The sequence below is a fragment of the Bactrocera dorsalis genome, chromosome 6, assembly GCF_023373825.1.
Source record: "Bactrocera dorsalis isolate Fly_Bdor chromosome 6, ASM2337382v1, whole genome shotgun sequence".
NCBI lineage: Eukaryota > Metazoa > Arthropoda > Insecta > Diptera > Tephritidae > Bactrocera > Bactrocera dorsalis.
The window spans coordinates 19,383,594-19,408,480 of record NC_064308.1 but is presented as its reverse complement, the minus strand read 5'-3'; the positions used below and the strand labels follow the sequence as shown (position 1 = coordinate 19,408,480).

The following is a 24,887-nucleotide window of genomic DNA, read 5'->3' as shown; positions in this document are numbered from 1 at the left end:
CTTATTTCGTTTTCCATGGTCGTCATCAAAAGGGGGGTCTCTCATCCGAGGCTGGTTGTTGCTATTCGCTGGGGTTGCTTTTTTACGTGGCGGGTCCCAAACCCAGCGCACAACCCTATGTAGGGGATATTTCGCCTTCTCACGTTAGCTCGCCTTCAAACGGATGTTCTTAGGCTACCCAGAGGATACTTGGTCAAAGACCGGAAGTCGTGAGCTGCTTGAGTCATATGTAAAAGAATCGTTTCTGGCCACTCCCAAGTGAATGGCGATCAGAGAACTTTCCTCACTTGCGTGAACTTCTACATATGACTCCATCCTCTTTACTTAGTACGTTTATTTTTGAAAATTCTAACGCTTCTTCTGCGTTGTTAAATGGCATTTGTTCTTCTCTTAATTTTTCTAATGCAGTTTTTATTTCTTCTTTATTTAGTAATAATGTATTTAAAATATTTTTTTCGCCCATTGAATGGCATACTTTATATTAACTAATTCTTCTTTTATTAACCTAATCTTACTTTGTAAATCAATTACAATTTCATTTATTATACTATCGTCTTTTCTTATTGAATTTGAAATTAAATTCATTACATTTGATATATTGTTAATTCTGTTAGTAAATAGTTCATTTATTATTACTTGTTTGTTATTATTTTTGTTTATGTTCAAAAGATTCTTATTAATGATTTCGAGGTCGTCATGGTCTGGTGATGCTGCCAGATATTTCCATGCGGTGCCTAATATATTTATTGACTTTCTAATTCGGGATGTTTTAGTGGGTTTAAGTGTATCGAGGATTTCAAGGGTTTGATTTATTTCATGTTTAAGGATTGGGCGAAGGAAAGTGTCTTTGGGGATTTTGTCCGTTATAAGGTCCTATATGTATGTCAAAAGTTGTTCGTACTTGTCGATGTCAACTATATTGATTAGTCTAAATGTTCCGTCCTGAATTTTAGCTAGTCCGTTATTTATCGTCACTAGGTAAGAGTTTGTGTAGTCCAAAATCTCTATGCTAGCGAGACTGGTCGTAATAGTAGTCAAGAGGAGTATGCATCTAATGATGTCCATTTTTCCTGAAAGTCGATATTAGTTATTTTTTATTAGTCCTTTATGAACTATTCTTCCTGATGCTGTTTTAACTGTGGTTCTCATATTTTCGGAAACTGTTTCTTTTTTATATTTTGAAGTTAATTTTGATCCTAATCTGTTATTTATTTTAACATAAATAATTTCTCTTGGCCTATAGTCCTTGTGTTCTGATCTATTTTTATTATGGTATGAAAGATCTCTTTCTTGTTTTTTCTTCAGAAGAGTAATATTTTTTTGTCGTTCTTTTTCTATTTGTTGTGGGTCAGAGCGTATCCTGTTCGAGAAAAATATGTCTACGGGTTTGTTTTTTGTCGTTGAATGAATGGATGAATTGTATTCTTGAACTGATTTAAATAATAATTCTTCAAATGGCATACCTGTGGAGTTAGCTTTGATACATCTCATTATTTCGGAAAGAGTGCTATGAAACCTTTCTACTTGTCCAATTGGACCTTCATGTTTGCATTTTGTAGCGTATGGAATATTGTTTCAACATTATGAAGGTGATCTTGCTCATCTTTGCCAAATACTATTATGTCATCTATGTAGACATAACATATTTTGCCTATGTGCTCCTTCAGTATGTCGTCTAGCGCTCGTTGGAAAATAGCGGGTGCGTTCTTAAGTCCAAACGGAAGTCGAGTGAACTCATATTTGCCATTATTAATCGAAAAAGCTGTCTTTTCAATGTCCGATTCCTTCAAGGGAATCTGGTGGAAGCCACTCTTTAGATCAAGAACAGAAAAATATTTGTTGTTTCCAAGTTGTGAAATTACTTCATTTATTTCCGGGATGGGGTATCTATCTGCTATTGTCAATGTATTTAATTTTCTGCAATCAATTACAAGCCTATATTTCTTTTGTCCTGAGGCATCTAGTTTTTTAGGTACAACCCAAACAGGTGAGTTATAAGGAGAACGAGATGGTCTGATAATTCCGTTTTTAAGTAGATCTTCTATTTCTTTAGTTACAAAATCTCTCATCGCTAGTGGGTAGGGATAGTATTTTGTATATACTGGAGTATCTGAAGAAGTCCTGATTTCTCCTAGTACGGTAGTAGTATAGGTAAGACTTTCATCTGGTTCAACGAATAAATGAGGGTATTTGTTAGTAAGTTTATTAATGTTTTCCTTCTGTGTTGTTGTCATATGTCCAGTCCTAATGACAATTTTGTTGACCGATGGGGAAATTTGTTGTTTTATTCTGACTTGTATGCCATTGCCAAATGTAAGGGTGTCATCGTGAATATTTATGGTTGTGTAAAGTTCTTTGAGGCTATCATTACCAATTATACCGTCAAAGGACTTCAGAGTAGGAAGTATAAAAAATTTTAAATTTGTGTCATCTTTTCCAAATAAATTTATAACTGTATGGTGAGTTACTTGTATTTGTCCTGCTATAGAGTTTGCAAAAAATGGTTGTTCGTTAGGTATTTGCCTTAAAACGTGACAGGGTTGAATATAGTTTTTGCTTGATCCAGTATCGATTAACATTTTTAAAATTTTTCCGTTCTTCATTTTACATTCAACATATGGCAACGAAGAACTATTCATCCTGTAGAGAAACACCGTACTCGTGTGCACAGTCAAACACTTATATATAATAATACAAAACTTTATTGTGAATATAAGAAAAATGTTACACTTATTCAACTTTACTGGATGTTCTCAAATATTTCGTTTATGTTGCTCACTCGCTGACGGTTGCTCGTTGACTGTGTCTTTGGTTGCTGCCACTTGCTTTATTTTATTTGACACTTGATGGGCAACAGAGTTGCCATCGCTTACAGTCGGCTTTCCTGACCCAATGTGGCGCCCTCGCCCATGGTGCTCTCATCTTCGTTGTCTATGTCGTCTATGTCGTCTGGATCATCTGGTGGTAACATGCACCAAGTTTTAAGTTGATCTGATGCAAATACGGCTTTGTAGTGACGTTGCGTTCGCTCGGCATGAGGTAAGTCTTCAATTACATAACGATCATTTGGCAGGACTTTGGTGATGATGAATGGTCCTCTGAATCGTGGTTCTAGTTTACGTGATGTACCGGAGCTTATTGGTTCGTTTGTAGTCAATACGAGATCACCTTCGTTGTACGTCTTCGGTTGATTATGCTTTGCGTCATATAGCTTCTTGGCTTGTGCTCTTACGTCGTTTATTCGTTGAGCTGTGTCGACTCGTAGTTGCTGTAGGTCGGTGTCGTTTATCAGGTCAACATCATCGTCTTGAAGTGCCTGGATAAGTTGATTCTGCAGGATGTCTCGAGGCACGTACCCATAAAGTAGTCGGAATGGTGTACAACCTGTGGTTTTATTCGGGATGGTATTAATGCTCCATTGTATTTGACGTAATTTGTCGTCCCATCGTCTTTCGTCATCAGTAGAAGGTAGTAGCATGGATAGGATGACGCGGTTTGCTCGTTCAGCGTGTCCGTTAGCGCGTGGCGTCCGCACTGCGTTGAGAATATGTTTGACGTTGTTTTCATCGCAAAACTTTTGGAACGCTTTTGAAGTGAAGGCCGTTCCTCGGTCGGATATGATACGTTCAGGCATTCCTAGATAGCTCGTGATCTCAAGCAATACCGGAATTACATGGCTTGTTGCGGTACTCTTGACTGCTCGTAGGATTGTGAATTTGGTAAATGAATCTACAATTACCAACACATACTCGTTGCGTTTTGAACTTTTTGGGAACGGACCCAAATGATCAATGTGTATTGTCGTGAACGGTATTGGCTTAACGTTGTCGTAGTGATATCGACCCTCACGTCGTCCGCCAGGGGTTTTATTTAAAGCACAACCCACACATGAGTTGATGTAGCTCTTTACGTAATTGCGCATTCGAGGAAACCAGAAGAGATTGAGAATTCGTTTCATTGTTTTGTCAACGCTCATATGACCTGCCTTATCGTGGCATTCGTGCAGTATTTGGAACCTTAATTGCTTTGGAACAACCCATAGTAGTTTGTTGTCGTGTTTTCGATATAGGCGTCCCAGTTCAACAACGTAGTCGGGATATTCTGGCTTCACCTCATTCTGTATTTCGTTAACGATGTTTCTTATTTTCTCGTCTTGTAGCTGAACACTAAACAACCAATCTGCCTGGTCGATAATCATCTTGGAAATTTTGAGATCAGCGGCATCTATTTCGTGTGCATCTTCATAAGGTGCACGGCTCAACGCATCGACATGGGCCATACGAGCTCCTGGTCGATGTTGAATTTCAATGTCGAATTCTTGGATTCTCAACCACCATCGGGCAATGCGTGGTATAAGCTCTCGCTTCTCCATCGTTGTTCGTAAAGCGTTGCAATCGGTAATAACTTTGATCTTCTTTCCGTATACGTAGTATTTGAATCTTTCCAATGATTCCACAATCGCTAATGCTTCGAGTTCATAGCTCTGGAAACGTTTTTCGTTGTCTGTAGTAGAGCGACTAAAATATGAGATCGGGTGCAGTTGTCCATTCTCGACTTGCAACAAAACGCTTGCAAGGCCGATAGAGCTTGCGTCTGTATGTAGTTCGTGTTCGGCTTCGATGCGGTAATTGACCATGGTTGGTTTCGATGATAATGCGGTTTTGAGTTCGTTGAATGCTGACTCTTGCTGTAGTCCCCATGCGAATGCGGTGTTGTTGCGTAGCAATTTGCGTAATGGTTCAGAAATAATGGAATAACCAGCGACGAATTTTCGGAAGTAGCCACTGAGACCTAAGAATTTTCGTACTTCAGTGACATTTCTCGGCTGTGGAAAATTTACGATAGCGTTGGTTTTGACGTTGCCCGGACTGATGCCTTCAGGAGTTAGCTGATGTCCCAAAAACGTTATTGTTTGCGTGAACAACTCACATTTGTTAACGAAATGAATTTCTGCCTCGTCTCGATCTGAACCAAATTCGTGTCGTAACGCATCAGCAAAATTTTCCCAAGTTGTGTGTAATGTGGGTGATGCATCCAACCACATACGTGCAACTCCTTTTAAACGTGTGTAAATAGCTAACAATAAAAATTTCTCGTCCCATCTATATGCTTCCACTACTCGATCGACTCTATCAATAAATTGCTCTACCGTAATGCTTGCGTTATTCGTTGGATCAAATTCCGGCAGGGTATTTGCAATTTCTTTAACTGACGCGTGCCGCATATTCCCGTTCGTTGAAATATTCCCGTTCGCAGAAATATCACCGTTGCTTTGAATGCGTGTTGTAACGTTGTTGTTAGTTGCCACCGTGCTGTCGTCGTTCGTTGAAATAGCGTCAGTGGCGTGACTCTGAACGCCTGCGCCGCCGTTGACTGCGACTGCGCTATCGTTGCTATTTGCGTTTTGTACCGTTTGTACCTCTTTCATGCTAACTGTACCAGTCCCGTTGTTTTGCGCTTATAGCAGCTGCGCCATCATCTCGCGTAACTGCTTCATCTCCTGCTGCAGTTGTGCCACCGTTGACATCTCGGATGACTCCTCCGTAACGTTGATCTCTTGGATGTCCACCTCGTCGGACTCCTCATATGCACTAAGACGTTGCAACAACTGGTCTCGCGTGCCAGTCGTCGCTAATTGCCTTTCCCGTAGCAACCTCTTCAGTTGTTCCACCTTCAGATCACTGATCTTCACCATCGTATCGTTTTTACGTATCGTGTATATATATCTGCCGGTGCCTATAGCCCTTCACCAACGCACATACATATACTTACTATGTTTGTAGACGTGTATGGGTTTATCATCCCACTTCTGAACTGTAGAGAAACACCGTACTCGTGTGCACAGTCAAACACTTATATATAATAATACAAAACTTTATTGTGAATATAAGAAAAATGTTACACTTATTCAACTTTACTGGATGTTCTCAAATATTTCGTTTATGTTGCTCACTCGCTGACGGTTGCTCGTTGACTGTGTCTTTGGTTGCTGCCACTTGCTTTATTTTATTTGACACTTGATGGTCAACAGAGTTGCCATCGCTTACAATCCTAAAAAATGGATATCGATATGTTCATGAGTATCATTTCCTGGTTTTGGGTTGTCGTATTGGAATGATTGTCCGTTTTCTTCCATATTCAAAGCTGTTTCGTATTCTTGTAAGGTGTGAGTCCCGGTTTGTTGGCAGTACTGGTCTTGTGAGTACTCCTGTTCTTCTGCGTAGTATGGGTCTTGTGGGTACTGTTCATGTTGATTACCTGTTTCTATATGGAAGTTTCTTTGATGTTTGAGAGGCATTTGTGTTGAAAAGTTAGATGGTCTTTTTATGGGTGGTTTATTGAAATGTGGTCTATTTATGTAGTTAATTGCTCTTGAGTGTATGGTGCGATCAACATCCATGGGCTCTGGGCGTGGAGGTGGGGGCTTATTGGTGACCTGAAACGGTGGTCTGCTAAGCTGAAAATTTTGATAATTTTGTTGGGGGCGTTGGTATTGGGGTGGCATCGAGTTTCTAAAAGGATTCTGCGGTCTGGGAATGTATGCTAATTGAGGGTAGAATGGTTGGTTGAAAGCAATTAGTTTCCTTGGTGGTAATGGTGGTAAGTTATGGGTATTCGGTTTACGTACAGCACCTTGGTTGTTATATGCGTATTGAGTCCTGTAGCCTTGGTTTTCTAGTTTTAGGCACAAATGAAGTGCTTGAGGCAGATCTTCAGGTTCTTTCATTCCTAAAAGTCTAGGAAGGTCACCTTTTAATCCCCTGATAAACGTGTCCAAGGCTTTATGCCTGTAAGTTTGAACTAACAGACTTAGTGACTCCAGGCTCATCTCCAAACTCGAAAGTTTGTTTAGAATAAGCGAAAGGTGTGTATAAACATTTTGGTAGAACTGCTGGATAGTACTGTTGCCTTGCACAATTGATGTAAGCTGACATTCAAGGGTCGTAATATCTCTTTTATCTGCGTAATGTAACGTCAAGCATCTAGATATTGATTTCCATTCCAGTGGGGTGTTATAGGACTCAAGGGCGACATCAGCATTGCCAGTTATTTTATTGCGGATAACAGAAAGTATTCCGAAATATCTAGGCGTTCCCTTTTCGGATTCGTAGATTTTTAAAACCCGATCTACACTTTTCTTCCAAGAGCTAAATTCTCCTTGATTGCCGTTAAATTCCCTTAAACTTCTAACTATGTCTGGTATTTTGTCTAGGCCTGATAACTGTCCTCTATGTTCTGGGTTGATAGTTTCGTCTGTCGCATTAAGTAAGTCAAAATTAGGGTTGAGAACATGTTGTAAATGTTGTCGGCCCTCATTCCTGAGTACCTGACCTACAATTGTGGTAATTAGTGTTGTCAGTTCAGCATTCGGTTGAGAATTATTGGCGGGAGTTGGGTTTGGGTTTGCGTTCACTGATCCTTGATTAGGAGCAGGAGGAGGGATTGCAGGCTTATTTAGTATACTGGGCCTAATCATTTTAGAAATTCTTTTAAGTTTTGGAATATTTGAATTTTATAGCTAACTAATTTTATTGTTAATAGTGTTTTTGTTTATTAATTATCCTTTTTCTCTGGAGTAGTAGTCTCTGCAGCAGAGTAGGATGTAATGTTATATTGAACCGGAGGGTCCCCCGTTAGGTGGTGAATCGCTGTTCGTGTTTATTTGTCCTTTTATTGGCTGTACAAGCCTATGTTATGTTTTTATATTCCTCTGGAGGGTCCCCCCGAAAGTGGTGAATCGCAAAGGAAATTTTATGTTATAAGACTGGAGGGTCCCCCCGAAGGTGGTGAATCGCAGTGGTGAATGTTTTAAGTTATTGGCTGTACGAGCCTGATTTTAAATGGGTTAGTAAATTTTGTTAGTTTTTAATTATCCTTAAAAGTTATACTTATTATATGACTATCTAATATAATTTTAATTTTTCTTAAAATATTAATTATTTATTCTTACAAGTATCCTCGTGGCGATGGGGAGGTGTTCCTTTTTGGGCTTCTGCTTACTGGGATTCCCACGGTGCGCACGTATCGAGGGTGCGTTCCCTTCCTACAGGATTCCAACGCTGTGTTTCGCTGTGTTTTGGTTCGGGACCAGTTAGTTCGCTTCCGTTTTCACTTGGCCGTTTTTTTCTTTACGGGCTGTTATACGGGCGTACTGTCTTTGTGTGTTCACTTGTGGCACTGAAACATATGTAAATACTGGCACTGCAGCTGCTTTACAGGCGTCTGGCCAAACACTACGACACTTTTTTTGACGCGGCTGTTGTACAGGCGATTGTCTATATTTAAGTGACGACGCGGTATCACAATGTTCAATTTAAAATTTTTAAGGACACGCTGAAACAACACTTTGACACTTTACGGCGCGAATTTAAGCTGGGCCCTATTCCACAAAACAACTTACCAACTTTTCACTTCGCACTTATCAATTGATATTGTACTGCAAAGTGAAAAGCGTTTCTGTTCCACAATATTCTTTGCGAATCTCACTTTGCATTGAGCATATTTTGGCAAAGACTTTACGCTCTTTCCGCTCAGTGCAAAGTCTTTGCGCTTTATTGGCAAAGTCTTTGCACTCTCTTGCAAAGTGAGTGTGCAAAGTGTTCCACAAAGCGTTTTATCAACTTTGCATTTCTGTCTCATCACTTTTCACTTTGCATTGCCTTATATGAGGTGTTAAAATGAGCCGCAAAATACAAATTGAAAAAAAAACTTGCTGTTTTCAATGTAATAAAAGAAAAAAAAAGCATTTTATTTGCTAGTTTTCTAAACAACAGAACAAGTATTTTTTAAATAAATAATTGTAAATTTCAAGCATATTTAAGTATACATTTCTTTGCGAAGGTTAACAAATTAGATAAACAGGCAGCATGGGAGGATGTGTTAAAAAAAGCCCAATCCCTACAACTGGCGTCAGCACAAAAAACATGGACCTATGCAAGGGACAGTTTGTTTGGGCTTTGGAAGAGCCGGACAATGGTAAGTACAACAATTTATTGTCTACACATAGCAAATAATTATGTTGCATCATTTATTGTTGTTGGAATTCTTATATTGTGCATTGCTAATAACTAACAAGCATGTTGTTGACAACAACAAATCAAAACGTCATCATAGACATTGTTGTTGTGAGTTAACAGTGTACTCAATTAACAACTCTTCCTGATAACAACCGATTTAACCAAAATATTACTAATTGCTATGTGTACTAGAGTGGGTCAATTTTTTTTTTCGACGAAACGGTTATCAAAATCGTAAGCTACGATGAATTCTAAGAAAATTTGCCCAAGAAACCATGGTTTTAAAATCAAAATCGAGCTTCCGGTTTTTAACGAGAAACTTTTTGTATTTTTGTGAATTTAATTTTGTTAATTTGCAGAGTAAAAGGGATAACGCCCGCAATACTGGATCCGGAGGTGGGAAGGACAAGGTAATGGTTGAAGCTGACTTGGTCATCCTCGATATTCTGGAATCAGACTCAGCTGTGGTAGATGGTTTGAATTTGCCAGAAAGTTATGGCAAGTCAGAAAATCTACCGTCAGCTGAGAATGATTCCAGAATATCTATTTCAGAAGAAACAATTGCCAATCCACCTCTAAACCAAAGAAAGAGGAAGCGCTCCTACTTCCACCCTCTGCTATCACCCTGGGAATTGCAACGGCTGAAACAGAAAATGTATCGCGTCTGTTATTTGAGGAGGTTTGATTACCAAAGGCCAATTTTTCATTTGTGTGTATTTGATTTCTAAACATTTTATTTTGAAATAATTTGTGATAAAAACAAAAAAGCTCTGAAATTAATAAAATGGTGTAAATAAATACAAAAATACTTCCTTTATTATTTACTCTCTAAGACCTTAATCTCAAATCCTAAAAATGCCCCAAAAAGATACAACTCTTTTGCAGTGGAAAAAGGTCATGCCCGAAACACCACTTTTATTTTAAAACAATACTATAATAGTTGGCATTAGGTAAAGTATTGTAGCAGGGAAGTAACCCTTTCCATTCCACTCTCTTGATCTATATTATTAAGGGCATCATTTACTTCTTCAGCATTTTCATCCAATTCCTCGCTTTTATTGTCAGTGTCTTCAGTGGGTTGCATATTTTCACTACTCCTTCCGATGCTACAGGCAATATTGTGTAAGATGGCACAAACTATGACTGTCTATCCTGCAAACTCAGGCCTTAGTCGCAAATAATTTAGTCACGGGAATCTTTCTTTAAGAATGCCAAAACTATTTCCAATTATGCGGCGTGTTTTTTTGTGGCAACGATTGAAAACTTCTTCAGCAGGATTATTGGGATTTCGGCGTAATGGTAGTATCAACCACCACCAATGCAGGCACAGCAGCAGTTGATTTTCAGCCGGCAAAGCATGACTGCGCTGTGTTTTGTGCTCTAATTTTTGTCCAACATTATTTAAAAGAAAATCCACCTGATTGGATTTAAACGGAAGCACTCCTTAAAATTGAAATTTTCTAGTCCCGAAAAATTAATTCGGTCTCTATAATTTCTAGCTTTAATCGCTTCTTCACTATTGTTGAACAAAAACTCAAGTCTTAACATTTTGAAAGCTTGACTAGTTATGATAATATGAATTTGCAAAGCGATCAGTTACCTTGCAAATTTTTGACAAACTTATCAAATTTTGCTTTGCAAAAATAGAGTTTACAGTTTTTGTGGAACGGAACAGCATAATTATATGCAAAGTCTTTGCGAATTACACTTTTCAGTATAAGCTTTGCACTTTGCACAAGAGAACGTACGTGGAACAGAAATTACAAAGAGAATATAAAAATTGCAAAGACTTTGCAAATTACACTTATCAATTTCAACTTATCACTTATCAAATTTCATAGTTCTGTGGAACAGAAAACTTTGCAAATTGACGAAAAATTTGCAAAGTACAAAGTGAAAAGTTGATAAGTTGTTTTGTGGAATAGGGCCCTGGTCCCTGCTCGGGCGCCAGTTAAATTATATTTTTATAATTTTTATTTTTAAAAAACAAGTGGACTCGCGTCCACTGTCTTTATCCTTTATTGACCGTCTTCTTTTACAAACGAATAAAATCTAAATTACAATAATATTCTTAACTTTAATGAAACCTATTTCTGCACACAAGTCACGTTGCACTTGCATGTGCAATATTTGTTGATTTGCCGAATTACTCCGTTTATTATTTATTGTTCCCAGCGATCTCAGCTTTCCCAAGAATTGCCGAATTGCAGTAGTAAGGTTCGTTGATCGAAGCCCTCCAAATTTATTTGGTGTCAGCAGTTTATGCGGATGCGCGTGCAAAGTTGGGTAACTATTTTAGCCAATTTGTTTTTGTCAATTGGCATAGCTTTTATGAGCTGTTGTGTTAACTTATATGCTTACATATACGTATATACTTACATATACATTTACATATTGAAAGTCCACATTGGCAATTATTCGGCAATACCTCTATTGCATACATAAAGCAAATTGATCTCTCTAACGAGCTCTCAATTGCTTACGAATAAAACATAATCATAAAATCACACAAACAATTGATGCATACTTATGTAAATAGCGCATTGATCTCTTCAACGAGCTCTCAATTGCACAAAACATAAGTACTTTCATAAGCACATACATACAAGTCCAAGTATTAAGGTGTACCTAAATATAAAATATTCGGACATCAAATATTTTAATATAACGGGTGATTTTTTTGAGGTTAGGATTTTCATGCATTAGTATTTGACAGATTACGTGGGATTTCAGACATGGTGTCAAAGAGAAAGATGCTCAGTATGCTTTGACATTTCATCATGAATAGACTTACTAACGAGCAACGCTTGCAAATCATTGAATTTTATTACCAAAATCAGTGTTCGGTTTTTTTTTTTTTTCGGACAAATTTTGTTCAGCGATGAGGCTCATTTCTGGTTGAATGGCTACGTAAATAAGCAAAATTGCCGCATTTGGGGTGAAGAGCAACCAGAAGCCGTTCAAGAACTGCCCATGCATCCCGAAAAATGCACTGTTTGGTGTGGTTTGTACGCTGGTGGAATCATTGGACCGTATTTTTTCAAAGATGCTGTTGGACGCAACGTTACGGTGAATGGCGATCGCTATCGTTCGATGCTAACAAACTTTTTGTTGCCAAAAATGGAAGAACTGAACTTGGTTGACATGTGGTTTCAACAAGATGGCGCTACATGCCACACAGCTCGCGATTCTATGGCCATTTTGAGGGAAAACTTCGGACAACAATTCATCTCAAGAAATGGACCCGTAAGTTGGCCACCAAGATCATGCGATTTAACGCCTTTAGACTATTTTTTGTGGGGCTACGTCAAGTCTAAAGTCTACAGAAATAAGCCAGCAACTATTCCAGCTTTGGAAGACAACATTTCCGAAGAAATTCGGGCTATTCCGGCCGAAATGCTCGAAAAAGTTGCCCAAAATTGGACTTTCCGAATGGACCACCTAAGACGCAGCCGCGGTCAACATTTAAATGAAATTATCTTCAAAAAGTAAATGTCATGAACCAGTCTAACGTTTCAAATAAAGAACCGATGAGATTTTGCAAATTTTATGCGTTTTTTTTAAAAAAAAAGTTATCAAGCTCTTAAAAAATCACTCTTTATATACCCTAATTCATATTAAAGTGAAGTTTATAACGTTAAAACTAAACGAATATCTTTCAATTAAATGCAATCGGCCCCCTTACGTCGACATACTCCGACATTTTGGTCCTTCGAGCCGGATAATTAAAAGAAAAATCATCGTGGGAATTTCACCAACAACATCAACGTTGGAATTCCAGAACCCAACCCAAAGAGTGCACTTAACAAGCTAAGTCAACAAATAGCCAAACAAGTAATTATAAACAAAAGCAACCCGAAATTAACAAACCGGAAAAAATTTGTAAGTGCGACCCATATATTTCTCAATATATTATAATAATACAATATAAAGTGCAAATCAAAAAATTGTTAAAAAACACCCAATTGCCAAATTGTGTCCTTAAGCCGAGTTAAGCACAATTTATTTGTTTTATTGGGTTAACAAAAATTTGATCTGCACTATTTAATTATATGTATATACACATATTTACATATACTTACCCAAGAGAAGAAGTGCAATAATAAAATATATGCATATAATTTGCCGTCGGCTATTGCATTCTCCTCGTTGAACTAAAATTATATACTTAAATAAATATACACCCGCTACATACCTGCATATGAATAGCGCACCCATTCGCTTATATTTGTTGGTGACAAAATTTGTTGGCGAACAGCGCGTCAAAAGACAATCACCCAGTAGGAAATTAAAAAGGTGACCCAGTAGGAAAAAGTGCAAAATCCAGCAAATTTTATATTTATCGTTTTTTTTCTACGATTCATCGGAAATTTAATAATTTCGCATCAACATTAACAATCGGACACCATCGAGCCAATTAAGCCAATTAATTTGAAATTTTGAATATAAATAAATCACTATACAAAAGTTTTTAAAGTTTGTTTTCTTACGCGACTTGTTTTTCTCATTCAACCCAAATATTAAATATATCCTACCCAAAAATGGAAATGGAAGATTTCAAAATCACAACAACAGATTTGATTGAATTCGTGGAAGACCATCTTCAGACCCAAAGTGAAGATGATTCGGTCTATACCCTAGAAATTAAAAGGGTCGAACTAAATTCGCTCTATGAAAAAGCAAAGCGCTCATACGATGCGATCAGAAGAATTTCTCGCGAAAGTCATGAAACCATCGATTTCTTTAAAGCGAAAGAAAAATATCAAAAAAGTTATCGAATGTACCTCTCTTGCTTAGCTTCCATCAACGAAGATGTAGATGCGCGTAAAACACAAATGTCAACCCAACCCATTAAGGAAAGGACTTCAGAAGCCACAATGATGGATTTCGCTCCTGCAGTTCACCTTCCACCATGCGACACCGACATCTTTTACGGAGATTACACAACTTGGCCCACCTTTCGGGATATGTTTACAGCCCTATACATCCGTAAGCCAAGGATTAGTAACGTGGAAGGACTCTTTCACCTTACTCAGAAGACCCGAGGAGAAGCAAGAGAGGTTATTCAAAACGCACCCTTAACAAATGATGGTTTCATACTTGCCTGGAAAAATTTAGTCGACCAGTACGAAAATAAGAGGTTGCAGGTAAACACCCAATTAAAGACCCTTTTTAACCTACCCCAAGTAACTCAGGAAACCGGTTGTGCTATAAAAAGCTTACAACGTTCGGTCAATAACGTTTTAACCAATTTACACAATCTTGAGATTGACACACAAAGCTGGGATCCGATACTGATATATCTTTGTAGTTCAAAACTACCAAAACAAACTCTCGAAACCTTTGAATATACCCTAGCAGATAATTCAGATATACCGACGTGGTCAAATTTCGACAGTTTTTTAACCCACAAATACAAAACCCTCGAATCTGTTGGAAATTTCAAAGCTTCAGTAGTAAAATTACCCCCATTCCACACCGGTACAGTTAAACGAACAGATGAAAAGAAATATAACACTTTTCATGCTAACGTGGCTGAAACGCCAATTGCCAAACCCTCTAATACCCAAAGGAATAATAATTTCAATTTTACTCAAAATAATATAGATACAGAAAGCTGTAAGCTCTGCAAAAAGCAGCACCCTATTCGAGAATGTCCCAAAATTCTCACAATGAATGTAGAGTCGCGTATCTCCACAATCAAAAAATATGGTTATTGCTATAACTGCTTGGCCATATCACACAGCTACAAGAACTGTGTGAGTAAATTCTCGTGTCGTAAGTGTCACAAAAAACACAATACTCTGATACACAGAGAATCCAGCTTTCGACCTGAATCAACTCCGGAAATACCAAACATCACTAGTTCGAGCCCTGAAAACGCTTCAAGTACCGCATTACCCACCCAAAGCACAAATACAAATCGGCAAGCCTACACTACAACTATACAGTCCACTATATCATCAACCCAAGACCCACCCAACCCGAGTAGGAAGCAGATATTACTCGGTACTGCAATGGTTCAAATAGAACATAATGGCCAACGATATTCCGCGAGAGCTCTTATTGATTCAGGATCGGAAGCCACATTTATATCTCGAAGACTTCAAAGAAGTTTGGATATACCCACCCACTCTGCATCAGCCCAAGTGACCGGACTAAACAATGCAGTTTCAGCAACACCAACGAGTATTTGCGAAATCACGCTTTGCTCACCCTTAAACACAAATTATAAGGTATCAGCACAGGCATTTATACTAAATAGCCTAACTGATAATTTACCCTCATACCCCTTGGATCCAATGCAGTGCCTTAAAAATCTTGGATTCACTTTAGCCGACACCCAATTTCACAAACCCAGACCCGTGGATATACTAATCGGTAGTGATATCTATCCAAGTATTTTACTCAATGGAGTAAAGAGAAACGTACTAGGTTCACTCTTAGCTCAAGAGACAGAATTCGGATGGATATTGTCCGGACCCATAACCCAACCCTCCCAAAACTCCGCCATAGTCTCATTTCACAATAAAGTGAACCCTGAGAATCTACTCACGCGTTTTTGGGAGGTGGAGGAAATCCCAAAGGAATCCGTAGTTTCCAAATCAGATCAAATTTGTGAGGAAATTTTCCAAAAAACTACCCGTCGTAACCCAGATGGGCGCTATATAGTAACCCTACCCTTCAAAGAACCCGACAATGTTGATATCGGATACTCTAGACATATAGCGTTGGCCCAATTCCTCAGAAATGAACGAGCTTTACATAAAAAACCCGAAGTGAAAGCAGAGTATGACAAAGCAATTATGGAATATTTGGAACTCGGACAAATGAAGAAAGTAGAATATGACCCTTCTGATAAAGCGACCCAGTATTACTTACCACACCACGCAGTCATTAAACCCGATCGTATAACCACGAAATTGCGTGTGGTATTTAATGCATCTTGCCCCACGTCAAATAACAAAAGCTTAAATGACGTCTTACATATTGGGTCGACTTTACAGAAAGATCTTGTTATTCTGATAACAAATTGGCGACTCTTCCAATTCGTTTTTAATGCGGATATTCAGAAAATGTACCGGCAAATACTCGTAGACCCTAAACACACTCGGTTCCAAAGGATATTATTTAGGAAGTCCCCGGAAGACACAATAGAAGACTTCGAATTGCAAACAGTCACGTTCGGCATAAATTGTGCGCCGTATTTAGCGATCCGTACCCTCATGAAGCTAGCCGATGATGTTGAAGAAACCCACCCATTAGCAGCCAAAATACTTCGCCAGGAAATGTATGTAGACGATGTTTTAGCTGGAACACATGACCTGACCACGGCAAAGTCACCACGAGATGAACTCATTTCCGCTCTGAAGACCCCAGGATTCGCTCTGCGAAAATGGACCTCCAATGACCCACACATTCTGAAAGGACTTCCACAGGATCATCTTTTAGAGACGGAAACACTCAACCTTTCGGAACCCGAGAACACCAAAACCCTGGGCATTCGATGGAACTCCAAAAAGGATTCATTTTTCTTCCTCGTCAACCCAATGGAGAAAAAACCCGCATACACCAAACGTGAAGTTTTATCAGCCATAGCAAAATTGTGTGACCCAGCCGGTTGGCTTAGTCCAATAATAATCACGGCAAAAATAATTATGCAACAAATATGGCTGGATAAAACTGACTGGGATGAAAGCCTGAAGCCCCTCACCCTTCATCGATGGAACAGCTTCGTAAAGGATTACGACAACATAAACAAAATTGAAATACCCAGGTGGACCCATTTTAACCCAACAGCCACCATTGAATTCCACGGTTTCTCTGATGCTTCAGAAGAAGCATATGCCGCGACACTTTATATAAGGGTTTCAGTTGGAGACAAAATATGGACAACTCTCTTAGTCTCAAAAACAAGAGTTGCTCCCATTAAAACTGTATCCCTACCCAGATTGGAACTCTGCGGAGCGGTTCTACTAGCTAACCTTGTTAACTCTACTCTATCCCAACTTCACCTAACCCAATATAAAAATTATTTTTGGACTGACTCAACCATAGTTCTTGCCTGGTTAAACAAACCACCCTGTTCATGGACCACTTTCGTTTCTCATCGAGTAGCTGCAATCACCGAGAAAGTAGGAGTCGAAAATTGGAACCATGTGGAAAGCCAAGACAATCCCGCAGACTTAGCAAGCCGAGGATGTACACCCACCGATCTATTTAATTACAACCTCTGGTGGCATGGACCCCAATGGCTACAACATGAAAAGGAGCATTTTCCAACATCGGAGAAAACATACAACACCACCGTGAATTCAAACCCGTTAAGACGTTTGCGATAACCACCCAAGAGGATATACTCGAAAGGTTTTCCTCATTCCCCAGAGCAATTCGCGTTATCGCTTACCTATTCAGGTTTTGCGCAAATGCCTCACCAAGGAGGCGAGAAATTGATTACTCAAACCACGAAATAACCCCGGAAGAGTTCAAAACAACCCGAATGAAGTTAATCATTCACACCCAAAAAACACATTTCAGAGAAGAATATGATGCATTGACCCGTAAAACCCAAATACATAAGAAAAGTTCATTATTGACTTTAAATCCATTCATTGACCCTAAAGGAGTTATGCGAAGTGACGGAAGATTAACCAATTCTGCAGCACTATCATATAATGAGCGCCACCCTATCTTATTACCCTATAATACTCGTATAACAAAATTACTAACTCAATTTACCCATTTAGCAACGTTACACGGCGGAAATCAGCTAGTTCTTCGACTCCTAAGGACAGAATTCTGGATACCCAAAGCAAAGATGCTGATTAAAACAATAATTCATCAATGCAAAACGTGCATCATACACAACAAGGCTCAACAAACCCAAATAATGGCAGCTCTTCTAAATGAACGAACCATCCTAACCCGGCCGTTTGCTGCCACTGGTATCGACTTTGCGACCCTATGACATCAAAAACTACACTGGGAGAGCATGTCTAATCACCAAAGGATATATATGTGTATTTGTATGCTTCTCAACTAAAGCAATACATCTCGAACCCGTTAGCGATCTCACTACGCAAGCCTTCCTAGCAGCATTTTCCCGTTTCTTCTCGAGGCGTGGATGCCCCGCCAATCTTTATTCCGACAACGGAACAAACTTTATAGGAGCTTCACAGTTGCTAATGAAAGATCGGCGTGAATTATTACAGACACTTCGAACTCAAATTACAGCTCTCCATAGCCATCAAAATATCTCATGGCACTTCAACCTACCAGGAGCTCCACATATGGGTGGATTATGGGAAGCAGGCGTAAAAAGTCTAAAAACCCACCTAAAAAAGATCGCAAAACTACAAAAATACACGTTTGAAGAATTTGCTACCCTCTTAACCCGCATTGAAAGTTGTTTAAACTCTCGGCCAATAAGCCCCATAAGCGACGACTCATCAAACTTGGAACCTCTAACTCCAGGACACTTCCTTATAGGTACCCCATTGTTAACCCCTGCCGAACCCAATTTGGAGGATGCAAACTTAAGCATCGTTAACAGATGGCAGAAACTAAAAATACTCTACCAGCACATTTGCAAGAGATGGAAGGAAGAGTACCTTAAGGAGCTACACAAACGGTACAAATGGAAATATCCACAACGTAATGTTGAAGTTAACGACTTAGTCGTTATAAGAAACGAAAATATTTCACCCAACGAATGGAAGCTCGGTCGAATCCAAAAGGTCTTCCCCGGCTTAGACAATAAAACACGAGTGGTTGAAATTCGAACTGCTCAAGGCACAATAACCCGTCCCATCACAAAAATTGTGATATTAAATACAGAATAACAGACAAGTTTTCTCTTCCTTTTTAGTGAAATGGCTCCAACAATCACCAACTCACCCAAAACTCATCGTATGAGTCCAACAATCACCAACTCACCCAAAACTCGTCGTATGAGTTCAACAATCACCATTCGATCCCGTAGCGCAACCCGTAGCATTACACCGATTTCGGAAGACGAAACGATGTCACGACGCATTCAACGTTTCAAATCGACCCTTCCCACTATTCGTGAGGAAAAGGAATGTGAGGATCGCACAACCCGAAAAACGATCTCACACCACAGAAAACCCACGTCACATCGTCATGTTGCCTGCGGAATATGCAAAAAAGACCACCGTCTAGTGACTTGCGCTACATACTCGGCATACAACATAAATAAAAAATACGAAGCAGTAATAAAACATCACTACTGCGTTAATTGCTTAGCCAGGTCGCATAAGACGGAAGGATGCACAAGCAAAAATCGATGTTCAATTTGTCACGGGAAACATCATTCATCCCTACACGGACATCCGAGGCTATACCCGGCCAACGATGCAAATGTTGTTGCGAAACATCCACTTGCGATAGAGACCCGACTACCATCCTTACTGGCTAAGCAGACCCTATTACCCACGCTGAAGATCCGTTTAAGATGCGATGGCGAATGGTATAAAGTTCGAGCCATTTTAAACCCTACCCTCAAAATTACGAATATAGCGGCCGAACTCGTTAAAAAATTAAAACTGCCAATTACATACCTCAACACTTATCGTATTTGTAGCATCAAAATTAGCTTGTAATGATACAAAGTTTTGTTTGGAATCTAACGCAGTTATAACACACAAGTTACCCAAAAACCATATGAGCGAGACTTAAGTGACGATGTGCAAATGCGCTTCGAACACTTGGTTCTCGCTGACCCTCAATTCCACAGCAACAAGGAACTAACGTTGGAGATTGGAGCGGATATGTACCCTCAAATTATCAGAAGTGGACTTTTCAAACCCGATAATAGTACAGTGGTAGCGCAGAATACAGCATTTGGCTGGACCCTTACTGGCACCATCTAACCCTAAGTATACTTCTGATAATTACTCTAATTCATTTCAAAACTTTCAATATATGTTACCCTACTAATATTCAATTATTTCGCAGATTCTGCAAGGTGGCCGGGATGTTTAATCCAAACAAATACTCCTCTGCATTACTCCCACAAATTACAAAAAGTAATAGAGGCGTAATGCAGAGGAGTATCAACCGCCCCAACTTCACGCAACAGGCGAAAAAGGAGGAATGAAGGAGACGATTTTCCCGCGCTTTCACCAAAAGAGCTTTATTATCCCGCCAACACACAAGCGATATAGGAGTGAACAACACAAGCGATACTTAAGTGAATTAGCAAGTGAATCACAACAAGTGAAAATATTTGAAGTGAACAATATACGTACAAAGTACACGTCAAATACAATTTATAATTATCACCCAAACAACACGGATACTTCCTGAGTTTCAACCATCATCGAATTTGATCTTCAAGCACCCACAACGAGGGAATAAACCCAACACACAACAAGGCGTTAAATATAATTAAATTACCACAATACGTATGTATGTATATTAATCTGAAATTTAACAATAGCCACTAAGAAAGTACGCACAATTAATCAATCTTGGATACACACACACATTTATATACATATATATATACCCTAATTCATATTAAAGTGAAGTTTATAACGTTAAAACTAAACGAATATCTTTCAATTAAATGCAATCGGCCCCCTTACGTCGACATACTCCGACAATGACCTTGAAATAGCATAATTTCATTACAATATTATCAATTTTGCATGAAACGTATAAAAATATAAGCAAAAGAGCAACACACATATGTACGTCTGTAATAGCAATGTATATTTCTGAGCATAATTTTCATTGAATGCTCAGCTCTGTTCGCTCAGCACTGTTAACCTTTCCCCTTCTCAGCCAAAAGTGGTGAAATCCACTAATAGGATTTTGTTAGCTCTTGACAGTTCACACGCTTGTCCGCAATTGAACCTTCTCTATATCATACGTTCTCTGCCACCGAGCTACATACGTTCGAATCAACACCATCTCTCGTTGCTTTATCTGGACATCGCCTCGCATTACTCATATTGTACATGTATCCCATATTTTGTGTATTAAGACCATTTTAAATCTTAATTACATTCGCATTCTGTTTTTAATAAAGTGATAGTGAGTGCATTATTGGAAAAGGCAACTAGTGGGTGTAGAAATAACTACAGTAGAAACTCGATTAACCGGGCTAATTGTTGTCGATAGGCATTCGGATAATCGAATGTATGAAGAAAAACAAGTAGATATTCATATCCTGCAACGAAAATCAATGTATTAAGAAATGAACACTTACTTATGTATGTATGTACATATTTTCTTAGATTACACTACATACGTAATACTAAACTGCAGAATTAATCATGAAATACAATAAAATATTTCGGTACGTATGTACGAATAATTTGTCTACAATATGTATTTGGTAATTTGCATTTGGTTATTTCATGATAAGTAGGTAGGTAATAAGTTTAATTTGGTTTAAAATATTTGGTAATTGTCATTTGACGTAAGCAACTTTTTCTCTTCATTGCTGCTTTATCACGAATTCGTTTCAGTTGTAGTAGACTCACAGTATCACTCTAGGGGTATTCTCTCGCTCTTGCAAAACCCTTGCACGGTGCAAGAATTGCATATATTTCCTCTCGGTGTACCGGCACAACAACAAACACACGCAGAAAATTATTTGCAAGGGCTGTAAAATATGTCAGACCAAAAACCATGTATATTTGCGTGCAATGTCATGGAAAAATATAATTGCAACCCTGTTTTAGCTGACGTTTTACATAAAGTCATATAGCGTCGTTAAATTGTCTCTTACGCTTTGGCGGGTTTAAATATGTAGAGGTGACACGCACGTCAGAGCGGAGTCACAATTGCAAATGAACTAACACAATAATGAAACGCGCGGGGCAGCGGCAGCGACCCCACACTGCGCGAGCGGAATATGCAAGTTCCGACAAGTTCATGATTCCATAATTACTACGTAGGTACATATAAATTGGTCGCGATTGGTAGTCCGGATAATCGCGAATCCGTATAACTGAGGGCCGGATAAACGAGTTTCTACTGTATATACAAACAGCGGACATAGAAATAGTTAACGAAATAAGTACAGTTATACATACTACAAATCCGAACAAGATAGCAGACATAGTTGGTCAGGTTAAAGAAAATATTGAAAAACTAAATATTGAAAATAAAGAAATTTTGTTTGATGAAATAAAAAATATAAAAGCAAAAATCACATCTATAACACCGAATATCAAAAAGAGAAATAAAAGAGGTTTGATAAATATAGGAGGAATAGCATATAAATGGATGTTTGGAGTCATGGATGATGATGACAGACAAGACATTTTGAACCATTTAAAAATTATTGAAGAAAATAGCCATAATGCCATAGTAAATTTAAATAAACAAATAGTAATTAATGAACATTTAAATAGATCACTAAACTTATTAAAAGGAACTATAGAATCAGATAGGAAACAAATAATAAAAACTTTAAATATAATAAACAAAGAGGAAAATAGAATTGAGAGAAAAATTTTGTATAATGATGAAATGAATAAACTAAAATTCATAGAAAGTAAAGTTCAAGAAATACAAAATAATATAGCGGCGGCTAGATACAATATGGTACATCCAAGTATGTTAACTAGGGAAGAAATTAAAAAATATGAGATTGATTTTTACAAACTAAAATTATCAAAAGTAGGAGTAGTAGTATACAGAAACGATACAATAATATTCGCAATTCAGATACCAAGAACATTTTTTCAAACTAAGATGCAATTAATAACCCCAATGCCAAATGGAAATAAATTATAGATTATTGAAAAAGAAAAATTCGTTATAAAAATTGACGAAAACTATTTTGATTATGTAGAAAATAAAGCATTTAAAAATCTAAAATTGAGTAAAAGTTGCATATTTTTAAATACTTGCGAATTTAAATATAATAACAAAACATCAATACAAGAAATAAGCGATGACACAATATTAATAAGAAATGCAAAAAATGATGTAATAAAACAAAACTGGGATGGCAGAAAAATTGTATTAAAAAATAACTATATAATCAAATTTGTAAATTGTAAAATGGAAATTTTAAAACAAGAATTTAAAAATAATAAAACAGAATATATTCATACAATTATATACCCTGCCGAAAAATTAAACCAAAGCTACACACCAAAATTAACATTCAATGATATTGCAATAAAAAATATAGAAAACATAAAAGAAATTGCAGAATTAAAATACCATAAAAATGTATCATATGGTATTAATATAACATTGATAATAATTGTAATGGTAGTAGTAGCAATCCTAGTAATAATATTAAAGAAAAAAACAACAAAAATAAAAATTGTAAATACAAGAACTCAGGAGAGTTCAAACAGTAACGCTAGGAGTTGCGTCGTCAAACGACTCCACCACTTTCTAACTTGTCGATATACCAATAAAGACAAGTATTTTCTAAATATTTTTCATTCCTCTAAAATGTAAGTTGAATCTTCAGATTCAACTACATACATACATATTAACATGCACAAATACATAAATAAAGAAATATGTATAAGCAAGTAATCATCTTTTAAATTCCTTTAAAAATGAAATCCAATGCCACTGTTATTATTTGATATGTTTATTTAAGATATGCCGGGTCGTTGATGCTGAGGAATGTCAAGTCAGCACAACGGCTCCAAGTAAATTTAGCAAATAAGATTTTTATAAAGAATAAAATGATTATTAATAAATTGAACGGCAAGCCGCACAGTACGGAAAATTAGCCGGAGTTTTTTATTCAAACGGAAAATATGTAATTTCTGATAAATTACATATAATATCGTAATTCGCGTGACACAAGTATACTTACTCGCACTAGCACTGAAAGTCTGAAAATAAATTGGAACTGAAACACTATATTTTCAATATAAAATATTTATTAAATTCAAAATGATGATCGCTTTCAACAAGAAACAGCTGTCGAATTTGTAATTCACAAAGGTCACCTCCTGGTTCCCGAACGAGAAAGTTTTTTTTACCCTTTGCAAAAAGGGTTGATGTGCAGGCGATGTGATGAAGTTGCTGTGGTGTGTCGTGTAGGCGAAGGTTGTCATGTGAACAACAGAAGATATTTCGTCTTACCCTCGTTATCCACCAGACCCAATTGCTTCGCCACCTTATTCAGTCTGGAGAAAGCAGAACTAACGGCGCGGGTGCTGAGGCTGATGATATCAATATCATCGGCATACGCCAGCAGCTGTACACTCTTATAAAGATTGTACCTGCTCGATTAAGTTCTGCAGCTCGAATAATTTTCTCCAGCAGCACATTGAATAAGTCGCACGATAGGGAGTCGCCTTGTCTGAAACCTCGTTTGGTATCGAACGGCTTGGAGAGGTCCTTCCCGATCCTGACGGAGCTTTTGGTATTGCTCAACGTCAGCTTACACAGCCGTACTAGTTTTGCGGGGATACCAAATTCAGACATCGCGACATATAGGCAGCTCCTTTTCGTGCTGTCGAAAGCAGCTTTGAAATCGACGAAGAGATGGTGTGTGTCGATTCTCCTTTCACGGGTCTTTTCCAAGATTTGGCGAATGGTGAATATCTGGTCGGTTGTTGATTTGCCAGGTCTAAAGCCAAACTCGCCGCGCGCGCAATGGACAACGTGCTGCTCACCGTCGAAGAACAAGGAACACTGCTGGCCGAAGTGGAGGGCATCCTCAACTCGCGGCCCCTCGCACTGTTGAGCCAGGATCCCAACGACGGCGAAACATTGACTCCAGCACACCTACTAATAGGGTGCTCCCTCCGAGCTTTACCACCGGCACAAGTGTCAACGGACCCAATTCGCAATTACGAGAAATGGGAACTGTCTCAAGCAACAGTGTTGGCGACAGTGGTCCAAAACGTGCAT

General features: G+C 38.2%; 1 protein-coding gene across 2 annotated transcripts in view; it reads left to right on the top strand.

Moving 5' to 3' along the window:
- Nucleotides 1–23,754, top strand: part of LOC125779265 (uncharacterized) — a 56,607-nt gene extending 32,853 nt beyond the window's left edge. The window contains exons 2-3 of one of the 2 annotated variants that reach the window (XR_007423223.1): nucleotides 11,897–19,915; nucleotides 19,995–23,754. Coding sequence is in view for 1 of the 2 variants with exons in the window: in XM_049460193.1 (XP_049316150.1) it covers nucleotides 13,559–17,359 (3,801 nt within the window). In the remaining variant the exon portion in view is untranslated. Of the gene's footprint in view, nucleotides 1–11,896 lie in introns of both variants that reach the window. The other variant, XM_049460193.1, reaches the window with a different exon arrangement.
- Nucleotides 23,755–24,887: the final 1,133 nt, after the last annotated feature.